This window comes from Sceloporus occidentalis, unplaced genomic scaffold (genome assembly GCF_023333645.1).
Source record: "Sceloporus occidentalis isolate IW3139 unplaced genomic scaffold, rSceOcc1.0.p SCAF_82, whole genome shotgun sequence".
NCBI lineage: Eukaryota > Metazoa > Chordata > Lepidosauria > Squamata > Phrynosomatidae > Sceloporus > Sceloporus occidentalis.
In genome coordinates, this window is record NW_028317062.1 from 4,473,148 (window position 1) to 4,486,558 (window position 13,411).

Sequence of the window (13,411 nt, forward strand, 5' to 3'; positions counted from 1 at the left end):
GCAGTACATGGTTGTGTAGATGAGAAGAGGGTATAACAATGATATCCTATTAGATGTTCAATCTTATAATTGCTCTACATGCATACGTGCCAGATGTCCTCTGTATACATGAGTTATTATGGCTTAAGTATGTGTCATGTGTGGTTTCACAATGCCCCGTAGTATTATTGTTTGCTATTCTTTCACTGTCACACAAACTGTGTGAATGCGCATATATATATATATATATGATACAAGGATATTTCAACTCTAATCCTACTAGAACTCTAAGATGATCTTCATACTGGGTATGCCAATCACCCATTGCCATACGGGCCATTCTTTTGTGTGAATAAATTATATCCTTATTTACTTAAAGGCAACGAAGACAATTTCCTGTATAGAACATTTTAATATTTGCACCAAGTTTACAGATATATTTAAACAACACGAAACTGCGTAGCAATAATTAAGGAGCATAAAATAGCCGATGAAGGATGAAAGAATGAATTGAGATCATGATAGCTATAGGGCCTATGGCATAAAGAGCCACCTTGAGGATATTTTTTATGACTCTCTTAATTTCATTTAATATATACACAAGTCAATGTAACATTTAGGGGTGCAAGTGTGTATTAACCAAATACTCTATTTAGAGTCTTTGGCTGTAGCTGTTATTTCAATAAACTTTTTTCATGTTTGGTAAAAGACAGATATCCATTATTACTGTTATGGCACTATCCATAGTGCTATTACAATAGAAAAGAGTAAAAATATAGAAACAATCTAGAAATGTAACAGCTGTAAGACATACTAGTACAGAAGGAGAGCCCTGATCTTGCTCTGTTACAATCTTTTCAAAATATTTACTTACATCTGATTAAACATTATTACAGTACTGCTTTGTTATGATCTTATAAGTCTAAACTCTGTATCTCTGAAACTACTCGCTTTCATAAGTCAAGTATTTAATGGAAACCTTTGAAATCCTACTGTTCATTGCCGTAGTGTTATAACCCTATCGTTTATTTCGGACTAATGAGAGATAAGTGATAGACTGCGTTCCCTGAGCAGGAATGGGTTAAAACTCTTACAATCTGTTTACCTGCATGTCATGTCCCTGCCCAACCCATTCTGTTGTACTGGAGATGATCCTTCCCTGCCTCCCAGAAGAGGGCAGAAAGTTTTCAGTCTACTCTGAGAAGGCAGGATAAGTCTGGATACCCAGTAGCTCCAGCATCAGGCTTTGCACAAGGTGCTGGGATAAGCCAAGAGAAGGATCTCCATCCTTTGGTAGAAACCAGGTATGTAATAACCCTATCGCACCATTCACTAGATTGGGATATTGTCTGTGCCAAGTAAGATGTGTTTATTATGTAAAGCGGGACAGGGGAGCCTTTCTCAATAACTGGGATGGAGCTTTCAGACAAACCTTGGCTTAGTGTGATGGGTGTCATGTCTACAAAAGGCTGGATGGTTGTATCTCCCCTGAGAGCTTATATTAGCGAGTGTCTAATTAGAATATTGCATTGATATTTTTATTTTCTAATTTGTGGTCTATATTTAACCTGGGAGTCACATTCACATCATTCCTATCCTTTTTAATTGGAATGCAACCATGCAATCCTGACGTGTTTTAACTGGTATTAGAGTTGGTGCTGTTTCAAACACATGCGCTACACACCTGTGATTAAGAATATGAGGGCAACCCTGGCTATTACTAGAGATCCCAGCCTGTCATTAACTTTAATGTTCATTGAGTTAGTAGTAACGCTGTAGCCAACCTCTGCCTAAAAGAACCTGTAATTGTAAAACCAAATCACATGATGTTACTGATGTATATCATGTGTGTGCACATAAATGGTTAATTACTGACCACCGTAAACCAGCTTGGTATTACTTTTTATACCCATGGCTTTTTATTCTTGATCCCTCTCTATAGGTTTAACCGCTCACAACAAGTGGGGATTTTATTTTGTTCTTTTTCTTTCTTTTCCCAACTTGTATTGGATCGTGTGTTTTAGACGATTTTTTTTTTTTTGGTTTGATCACATTATCATGATTATCTTTACAATTATGCATAAGCCATATACAAAGAGAAGACCGAAAACATGTCATCCTTACTGTCCAATACACCTTTTATTTATGGTGTTGTTTCCTGGCTTTATTGCGCTGAAGAGCCGTGAGTGTGTTTACAGAGGACAGTTTATTAATAGCAGTAGTAACATTTGCTCATATTGGTAGCTTGTGCCTTTGTTTCGGTACGTATGACATAATCCTTTTTAGTCGTGAGGAGATGTGTAATACTATTGACTCATAGCATGTGACTTGGGGGCTCAGAGGTTAGAATAGGGTTTCATCAACAGGTTGTTGAGAGGTAATAGGACTGTCATTCTACCTAATGGGGCCCCAAGCAAGCTTCCCTGATGATGATGATGATGACGCCCCTCAATCATACCTGAGTCAGAGTAAGTGCAGACATCATTCAGCTGCTGTAGGTTTCTAAGGTAAGCAGGCTGACTCTTTTGCCCCACAATGAAGATGAACTCTAGAACAAATATGTTCTAGAGTTCAGGGCAGGGTTCCGTGCCAGACAAGTCAGGCAGCTGTCGGGGCTCCTGGATCAGGGGGCACCAGCAGTCACTATAAAAAATGCCCCAATGTGTAGAAGTTGGGTTTGTACCTGACAGGGGTATAACAGTAGCCTCCATAATGCTTATGAGATATACACAAGAGTATAGGTCTGTGTGTGTATGTTTATGTATAATATAATTATATGGGCATAAAAACCCAAGGATAGAGTATAGAATATTTGGTACTGTCCTAACCTCAACGTGTGAGGAAAGGGATTTATGGGGTAATTATTTCAGAGGATTTAAAGGCAGGCAGACAATGCAGTAGAGCAGCAGGTAATGCTAGCAGAATGCTTGGTTGTATAGCGAGAGGTATTAGCAGTAGAAAGAGGGAAGAGCTCATGCCGTTGTACAGAGCACTGGTGAGACCTCACTTGGAGTATTGTGTACAGTACTGGAGACCGTATCTCCAGAAGGATATAGAAATGTTGGAGAAAGTGCAGAGAAGGGCTACTAAAATGGTTTATGGATTACAAGATAAACCTTACCAGGACAGGTTAAAGGATCTTAAGATATATAGCCTGGAAGAAAGATGTGATAGGGGGGATATGATAGAAACATTTAAATACTTAAAGGGAATCAACAAGGTAAAGGAAGATAGTTTATTTAAAAGGAGAAATACTACCACAACAAGAGGACATAACCATAAACTAGAGGGGCAAAGGTTTAATGGTAACATCAGAAAATATTACTTTACGGAAAGTCATTTAAGCAAGCATGGGATAGGCATAAGGCCAAGCTAGATATAGGATAAGGGCAAGTACTAAAGGAAAGTACTCGGAGGTTGGGCAGACTGGATGGGCCTACTGGTTCTTATCTGCCGTCACTTTCTATGTTTCTATATGTCATGGTGTGTGCGTGGGGTGACAAAAGGGCTTCTTCCCTGGGGTGGTATTTGTTTGAGGACTGGCCCTGTAAGAATTGCTGAATAAAAACCAGACACTATAAATTGTGATTTACTTCTGCTTATGGTCAGATGTTGCTATTGTTTAAATCTCAGTTTGGGGAAACCCCTTTCTGTGTCAATTTTCTATTGTCAAATATTGTGACTTTAAAAAAAAATGTTTTTATGACTTTGACCGACAATGTAATGGAATTTATTAGTTCATATAGTTATTGATTACATGTCCAGTCTGATACCAGCTACAAGCACAATAACATCCTTCCTCACAATGTTAATGTTAAATATGATTTTGTATAACTAAGAAAGAACTTCACAATAACTAATACTGAGAGTTATAAGGTGAAACTAAAATCTGTTTTAAAGAGCAAATAGCAGGGATACGTTTAATTCTCCTGTGGACTATAATGCTCACTTATTCCCCATATTAAACAATGTAGAAAACAATTTTAGTAAGCATGTTGTGAATGGTTGTCCTTTAGGATCTAGAAAGGCTTAGAGTGTTGGGAGCAGTAGTCCACAGCAGATACAATTACCTACTTTTAGAAACGATGATGATAAAGCGTGGCACAAAACTGGGTTGGATTGTAAGCAATGGCAAAATGTGGCATAAATCACTAAGATTCTTGGTGTGTGTCGGGAGTTCTTAGGTGTGAGTAATTCACAGGGGAACATATTGTTCCAGCAGTGCAAGGGTTGAAATCACATTCAGCAGGTCACTAGAAAAAAGTGCAAGTTAAAACAAGAAGTGAGGTTTTTACGGAAGTTATGGGAAATGATTGAGTAAGGTGGGGTTTCCAAGACTTGCGCTGGGGAAGAAAGTATATATAGCCGTAGGTTTCTTAAAATGCTAGAGATCTACAGAGCCTGACCTATAACGAGGTGAGTAAAGTACACAGTGTGCCTTCTGCTGCTTATTGTAATTTGATCAGATTTAAATTTGTCATTTAAATTATGTAATTAGACCCTCTGCAAAGCATTACTACAAGAAGTTAAGACAGCCTCTATCTTTTAAATAGCTTATTATCAGGTTGCGACATTCACCATACAAATGTCTATCTTAGTTTTACAGCCGATGTTTTTAATAATTACCCGTATATGTTAATTTGCTGCCACCATTCTCTATATTTATACACCCATCCGGATTAACCCAGATACTGCAAACTGAATTGAAATGAGTGGCTAGAAGATTAATTAATGTTTTAGAACAGTGTTCTCCAGGACATCCAGAGCATGTGGACCAAATTGCTCCTTTAACCGGGCTCATCAAGGGCAACTTGTCCCACAGCAATGTATACAATTTCTGTAGGTGTCACGGGTTGAAAGAGCAAATCAAGGGAAAATGGTCTGGACACTTTTAGCTGATAAAATGAGACTCTACAAGATTGTGGGAAGAATTCATTTTAGTGACTAACCAGATGGATGATTGGAAGTTAGTAAATAAACAGTTGACTTTGGCACACACTGTGTGTCTGATGGATAGAAACAAAAAAGGCATTGTTCTAACTACATTTTATGGTGTTTTAACTAGCGAAACAATGAGTCGCATAAAGAGCATGTTCATTATTTTGGTGTAAGGTATCTTTCAAGTATATCTTGTTCTAAACTACCAACAGCCGTTTTTGTTTCCAGTCATTTAAAGGCACAGAATGGATTTCTAATATTGTCTATTTAAATGTGCTTTTTAACATTCCTTATTTTGTCGGCAGTCATGCCCTGGGGTACTCGGTTAATCATTCTTATAACATGTATCCACAGGTGTCTGGAGCAAATGGATTAGGCAATCTGTAATTCTCAGGTGACAAATGTTTAAAGCCTTCACAGTAATGTATAGCTGATGCTCTGGTTTTCAGTATAAGATGTTTTAAAAGTTCTGTTCTGCCTAATCTGCTCAATGAAACACCATTTGGAACCAAATGCAGAATTACAAATTTAATTGCGGGCAACACTTTCTTGTCTTCCGACAAAAAAAAGCAGACACTGATAGGTTACCATAAAACAAAAAATGTCTTCAGAGATGTTTTTATGTGATTTAAACCTTAAAAAGAATGAGTAAAATGATGGATCAGTTAAGCCTTTTTTTGTGTATAACATACTAAAGAGGGCAAATATTTTTTGTGGAATCTGCATTGTTCATTGGGAACAATCTATCTAGAACAGCATGCAGAAAGACTTTGAAATATCTAGATTAAAAAAAGTATATCCTTTGCCCATTCTTTACTACTGCAAAATGCCTGGAAATTTCCATTAAGAAGGTATTGAAAATATGGCAACTGTTGAAAGCACAACACCTCCTGTGTGCGCTTAAAATGCAGACTTCCTGGAGCGATGAACCTAAAAATAGTCAAGTTCCATAATTTACCATATTTGCATTAAACAGGAAGTTTTACTGGCGCTAACATTATAGTTAATCATTACTGGCTCTATATCTATGTAGGCTTGACATAGATTGTACTATTCTATGTGTTGAAAGCTGTCATCTCGTCAATAACACCATAAGTGTTGATGAGACTTTGCTGTATACGATGCCAGATTTTTAACAGAACATATCACAACTTGGAATGCTAGTGGGACAATATAAAATGCATAGGTATTTAAAACTCTGATGGGTATTTATGGATTGAGTGTTAAATAAATTCTCACTTTTTCCTTTTTCAGATCTGGTGTGCTATACCTACCTCCAGTAATGAATGACTCAGACTCCAACTTCTCCTGCTATAACCCTTCCATTGTGGAGTACCGCTACTTTGGAGTGACATGGGGAATCATTGTGTCTGTAGTGGGCACAGTTGGAAATATACTGACTGTGCTGGCATACCTTATGGATAAGAAATTACAGACACGTTTTAATTTGCTCATTGTCAATCTGACATTGGCTGACCTACTGTATTGTACATTTCTTCAGCCCTTCTCAATAGATGCATACCTCCACCTTTACTGGAGAAGTGGTGCCACCTTCTGTCGAGTGTTTGGGATGTTGCTTTTTGTCTCCAATTCAGTGTCCATCCTGAACTTGTGTCTTATTGCTGTCAGCCGTTACATTCTTATAACCAACAATAAACTCTTTGACAGAATCTTCTCCAGGCTTGGAACAGCACTCATTCTTCTGGCAACCTGGGTGGTAGGCTTTGCTAGCTTTGCACCACTCTGGCCTGTTTTTGTTTTAGTACCTAAAGTATGCACCTGCAGCTTCCATCGCATTAAAGGACGACCTTACACAACCATTCTCATGGCATTTTATTTTGTTATTGGCCTCAGTTGCATTGGTGTCTTTTATTTCCTTATTCACCGCAAAGTTAAATCCGCTGCTAAGGCCCTGGACCAATACAAACTTACAACCAAGTCAAAAACCAAAGAACAGGTTGTTGATGTCAACTCAACCACCCCAGGCTCATATCATGACATGGACAGTGGAGTAGATACTGCAGCTTCCAGTGAGATCATTTCAGAACAGGTTCTGTCCTCCAAAAGTAACATCTCTTCACAATCTACTGATCATGGAAGATCTGTCACATTGTCCCAGCCCAAGGACACCGGTTCCGATTTCAAAAAAGTCACACGGATGTGCTTTGTAGTCTTTATTTTCTTTGTGGTCAGCTACATCCCGTTTCTACTACTCAACATCTTTGATGCTAAAAGCAGAGCCCCACAGATGCTTCACATGATGGCTGCGAATCTTACCTGGCTTAATAGTTGCATCAACCCAATTCTCTATGCAGCCATGAACCGTCAATTCCGTGATGCTTACAGAAGAGTTCTTACATTAACCATGAGCAAGATAACAAGATCATAAAGAAAACACCATGTGGTTGGTTGTTCCTTTTTTTTTTTTTTTTTTTTTTTAACAAACTGGTGTCATTTATGAACTCTGGTGTTTATATTTAAATCACATACAAATACTTAACTCTTAACAAAAGAGGTATTTTGACATATGAATGGCAGAAATATTTTTCACTAATGTATTGCAGAACATTCCATTGTACCTTAGTTTCCCTTACTCTAAATATATGTGTAAAAATGTATATAAAATGAATATTTCTAAATGTACATAATAAATCTTTATATTATTGTTACTTTTGGTTTTTTTTTCCCCCCTAACTTTGTTTTGATAAGAAAGCAATAGTAATTTTTTATTGGATTCAAATCAATTGTTTATTTCCTCAAGATAACACATTTAAAAAAAAATAACAGTTCATTTAATGGAAGCTAACAACCTCACAGCCAATGCCTTTAAATGAGGAGAGGATTTGTACACATGCATTTCTCCCCGTTGCCCTAAGAAGGGGAATGTCTTCTGTCCCTTGAATTGATCAGCTAATATATTGTTATAAAACAATGAGAAAAATAAATCAATCTTTATCGCTGTAGGGAACTCTAGAGGAGTTCCTAAAAACAAATACAGGTGGAGACCGGAAAGCAGGAAGCAGGCTGAGGAACAGGAGCCGGGTCTGGTATACGAGGGGTTAATCTTGAACGAGCCGGGTCTGGTACACAAGGGTCAATCTCATACAAGCCGGGTCTGGTACACAATGGGTCAATCTCATACAAAGCCGGGTCTGGTACACAAAGGGTCAATCTCATACAAAGCCGGGTCTGGTGCACAAAGGGTCAATCTACTACAAGCCGGGTCTGGTACACAAAGGGTAAATTCAGGAACGAAGGGCGAGAAACTCACGAACTGCACAGCACAATAACTGAGCACTGAATGAGTCTCAGTGCTCAGTTTTTGAATTGCCCGCTTGTGAACGCCACGCCTACGTGCGTGACGTCACTCAGGCGCGTTCCCCGCCGTCCGCGGCAGGGAACGCATAAAGTTTTAGTAGCTGGCGTGCCGCGAATGGACGAGGAGGAGGCGCCGCGAACGGCGCGGGACCTGCCGGATTGGACGGGCGGGCGTCCCGGTAGGTGCCGAACCCTGGGACCCTTACAATCGCTCTCAGTCAAGAGAACACACAAAGTTAAAGATGACAACAGCAACAGCAGGCAGTGTCCTGAGGACACTTTAAAAAGAGATGCTACTCCTGTTGAAGATGTGGGGCATCCCCAGGTATCATCCTACATCTATGGTGGCTTTGTCGTAAGATAGTCCCCTTCTGGTGCCAGATCCACTCACTACTACATAAATTCACAGATTGCCATTTATGCCACAGTTTCTCCTCCTGCAGCATACTACGCCCAAGTTCACGGTATAAAAAAATCTGTAATTTTTCATTTTTTTGACAGCAGCGAAAGCCCTGATTCCATTGCATTGGGGCGACCCATTTCCTCCCTCTTCAGGGAGCGGGTTCTTAGTAGACTTGCGCATTCGTCTTCAGGCGAACATGTAAACGAGCACGAAGAGGCCGTTTTTTTGTTCGTGCCGAAGACACGCCGAAGAGAATACAGTGCCGGCAAAACGTAGGAGAAGACGAAGACACACACCACGAAGAATCGAAGATTCTTCGTGATCGTCTTCGTTTTTCCGCGCAGCCGCCAAAATTTCAAACAGGAGTGAGCTGATCCTTGTCTGTCCAATCAGCTCACTCTTGTGACGTCACGCTAAGGGTCTCGTCCAATGCCTGTGCTGCTGCTTTTTGAATTCTGAAGGTGCCTTTATAAGACCAGAGCTTGCCTGAGAGATCCATTCATTTTTTGCTGTGACTGCTTTGGCAACACTGCTGTGCTGCATCCGAGCGTTACAGAGAGATTGTTGTGTTCTGTGTGAGACTGGTAAGCCTTAGCCTGCCATTTCTCACAGTGTACTTCATCCTCACTTCAGTTCTACTGAATTAATATTTAATAATAATAATTTGATTAATTTAATATTTTTTTTATTTAATTTGTCATCAACTGTGTAGTGCTGTTGAGTTGACAGTGCACTCAGTGCCTCACTGGCACTGGGGTGCCCTTGCCCTGGGCTGGCACTAGTGCCTACTGCCTGTCCTGCTTAAATAAATTAAATAATAGAATTTATAAATAATTTAATAGAATATATTATTAATAATTGAATACATATAAAATTATATATATATTTGTCAGTTATATATACTATAGTTAGTATAGTATTAGTAATAGTATACTAGTGTAGAGTGTACTGTAGACATTCAAGACATCTACTAGTGTCTAATCTAAAATCAGTAATATTAATAATTAATAATTGAATACATTATAAAATTATATATATATTTGTCAGTTATATATACTATAGTTAGTAATAGTATACTAGTGTAGAGTGTACTGTAGACATTCAAGACATCTACTAGTGTCTAATCTAAAATCAGTAATATTAATAATTAATAATTGAATACATTATAAAATTATATATATATTTGTCAGTTATATATACTATAGTTAGTAATAGTATACTAGTGTAGAGTGTACTGTAGACATTCAAGACATCTACTAGTGTCTAATCTAAAATCATTAATATCAATAATTCTTATCTTAATAGTTAATTAAATTAGCTATACATATAATTAATAATTACTACTAGCTTATAGTTCAGCTAATCTTATTAGTACTGGTGCTGCAGCTCTATAGTTTGTGCTTTGTTTTAGCAACAGCAAGAGACCAAGTCAATTTTTCTTTATTAATAATTTTTCATTTTATTTCATTTGTTTTACTCACCTCAGTCCATCAGTGAAGTGAACTTGTTGGGCTGGTGAGTGCAACCGCATAAGTGCTGTGTTCTTTTTTGATCAGCAAGCAGTGACGTTAACTATTTTGCAAAGATTTTCTCATTTATTTTACATTTTATTTTAATTTTATGAAAAGTACCCTTAGTGTTTTGCTCACCTCAGTCCATCAGTGAAGTGAACTTGTTGGGCTAGTGAGTGCAGCCGCATAAGTGCTGTGTGTTTCAGCAAGCAGTGAAGCTAACTGTTTTGCTGTGACATTTTATTTTAATGAATAAAAATTGACTGTGTGACGACAACAACTGTACTAAGCAAAGCTTCAAGCTACTAGCTGTAGTACTAAAATAATTCTAATCTTTAATCTTCTTAATCTATAATATATTATATAATATAATATAAATTCTAATTCATAATATATATAAGTAATTCTTTCTAATTCATAATCTTTATTCTATCTATAATCCATAATATAAGTAATTCTAATCTATTAATAATATAATATTATATATAACTTAACCTCACTTTAGCTTAGTGGGCTTGAGAGCGTCTGCCTATAGTTAGACTAGAATACTAAGAAATATAGCTTTAGGTTTAGCATAGTAGTAGGATAGGCTCTTAGGCTCGTGTAAATTCAAAGTCTTTAATTTTTTTATCCCTCTTTTTTTTTTTAAACACTACACTACACACCCAACACAAAATTTGAAATGGATCCTCCTTTTGGGACTAAGGAGGGACAAGCTCCATCTACCACCATCACCACCACCACCAGCACCACCACCAGTTCTAAGATGCAGCCTTTGCGTCAGTCTAGTCTGCCAAGTAGGCCAAGCTCTCGCTTATCATTTGGGGAAGCATTGCTTGAAGGATCATCAAGTAAAGGAAAGGCACCAAAAGCAGGCAGTAGTAGTGCGGCTAGGCCCACAAGCTCTATGGTTTTTTACGGAAAGCCTAAAGCACCAGAAGCACGTTCAAAGTTAAAGGGTAGAACAATTAGTACTTCTACTAGCCCAGTGAGTAAAAAGAAGTGCCCTTTGCCCCAAGCAGCATCTTCCCCATTCACAAGCAGGATGCAAGGTACCAAGCAGAGCCAAATTAGCAGCAAGACTCAGAGGGGTCCCAAACCAAAGCAATCTCATTCCTTCTTAGGGAAAACCACCACCACCCCCACCTCTACCGCCTCTACCACCACTAGTGCTGCGCCTACTGTTCCCACCGGTACCGCCACGCCATGTCCTCCTAGTACCTCTAGCAAGCCACGAAGTCCTTACAATATTTTTGTAGAGACAGTTAGAGAGAGGGCTACACATAGTGGAACTCCACCTAGCGAGGTAGCAGAGGAGCCTGAGACTGAGAGGCCAAGCACAGAGTCTGTTCTTCCTGCTCGCACTACTACTAGTCACGAGTCTCACGACGATATCAGTCTTAGCTCCAGCCTAGCAGGAATTCCATTCAATCTGGCTAATGAAGAACTAGACTATGAGCCAGAGGAAGTAGAGGAGATGAGTGGTCAGGAATCAGATTAATCAGGGAGCAGTGTCCAAATGACTAGTGCACAATTTTCCCCTGAGCCTCCACCTTCTCCGCTACGATCATCACCATCACCACCACCAGCAGCAGCAAAACCTACCAAATCTAAAGTTAAAGCAATTAGCAGTCCCACTATGGCCAGTACTGTTACCACCAGTCCCACCACCACTAGTTCTGCCTCTGTTCATCCACCCCAAGCAGTAGGAGCAGCAACCAAGGCACACTCCAAGGCTATGCGCGCCCCAATTTGGGAGCACTTTGAAAATGTTGAAGAAGGGCGCTATGGAAAGTGCAAACATTGTGGGACGCTAATAAGCAGAGGGAAAGTGTCTGGCCATTTTACCAGTGCTAGCATGAAGCATCACCTCAGCACTCAACACAACGCTGTGCTATTGGGGAAAGATGCAGAAGTAAAACTTAGTGCAGGCAGCATAGCTGGTGGCCGTGGAAAAACCCCAACAGCTGCTTCTGAGCCAATAGCAGCAGCAGCAGCAGCTAGTGCTGGCAGCCAGAGACCAAGGCAGGTTGGAGCACTGCATGTCCAGCCCACCCTGGAACAATTTGTGGCATTCCAATCCAAAAGGTCAATGTCCAAACAGCAGGCCAATAAAGTAACGCGACTTATTGGTCAGTTCATTGCTGTTGGAGGGGCATCCTTCTCTGTGATTGAAGGGGAGCCTTTCAAACAATTGATGGCGGCTGTGGCTCCACAATATACAGTTCCGTCACGTTCCACTTTCAGCAGGAACATTGTCCCCTCATTGTATCGGTCCTGTGATTCAGCAGTGAAAGAGGAGCTTTCCAAGGCTGCTGGTCAGTGTGTTCATTTCACAACAGATTTGTGGAGTGCACCTAGTGGGCAGCATGCCTTTCTTTCTTTGACAGCACACTGGTGGCAGCCCGGTGTGCCCAAGGAAGCTGCTGCAGCAGGCTACCGATCATTCCTTCTCCATGCAGAAGTGATGGATGAAAAGCACACTTCCCAAAATATTCTGCATGCGATGAGGAAAATGTTTAGCCTTTGGGTGGGAGCAGAGGCAGGCACCAATGTTGAAGTTGTTTTTGTGGTAATTGACGGAGGTGCCAATATGGTGAAAGCGCTGCGAGATGGTGATATTGTTGGTGTGCGCTGTGCAGCCCACATCATTCATCTTGTAGTGAAGGCAGCAATGTCAGAAGGAACTAATGTGGCAGCAGTAGTTCTGTCCCACTGCAGAAAGATCATAGTGTTAAGGCTAGCCAACTTTTGAGGGAAGAGCAAAAGAGGTCAGGTCTTCCTGTACACTGCCTACGTCAGGATGTCAGTACACGGTGGAACTCCACGTTAGACATGCTGGAGAGGATTTTGGAGCAGCAGAGGGCAATCCATAATCTTGCCTCAGAGCATAATATTGGGATTACATCTCCATTGAATAGGGAGGATTGGACAGTGATTGCCCAGCTAGTGGCAGTCCTTAAACCATTCAGGGATGCGCCTGAAAATAAGCTCAAACACTGCCAGTCTGGCCCAGGTAATCCCAGTGTTCTCCCATCTAGGCAGCAAGATGGATGTGTTCCTTGGAAACCGTGAGGCTGTTCAAGGTGGCACTCTACATCCTGACGTAGCAGCCATAGTCAGGAAGCTGAAGGATCTGCTAAAAGTACGCCTTCGCAAACGCATGGAAGAAAGTCCCGAAATGATGCTAGCGTGCCTTTGCGATCCAAGAATTAAGGGAAAGCTAGCTTTGAAATTCAATGTTCTCAGTAGCTACCAGGAG

The 13,411-nt window shown here is 40.0% G+C and overlaps 1 protein-coding gene across 1 annotated transcript; it reads left to right on the forward strand.

The window, feature by feature from the left end:
* Positions 1-6,199: 6,199 nt before the first annotated feature.
* LOC149285286 (G protein-coupled receptor 84-like) lies at positions 6,200-7,306 on the forward strand. The gene has a single exon (XM_089495630.1). The coding sequence runs from the start codon at positions 6,200-6,202 to the stop codon at positions 7,304-7,306; it is 1,107 nt and encodes a 368-aa protein (XP_089351756.1).
* Positions 7,307-13,411: the final 6,105 nt, after the last annotated feature.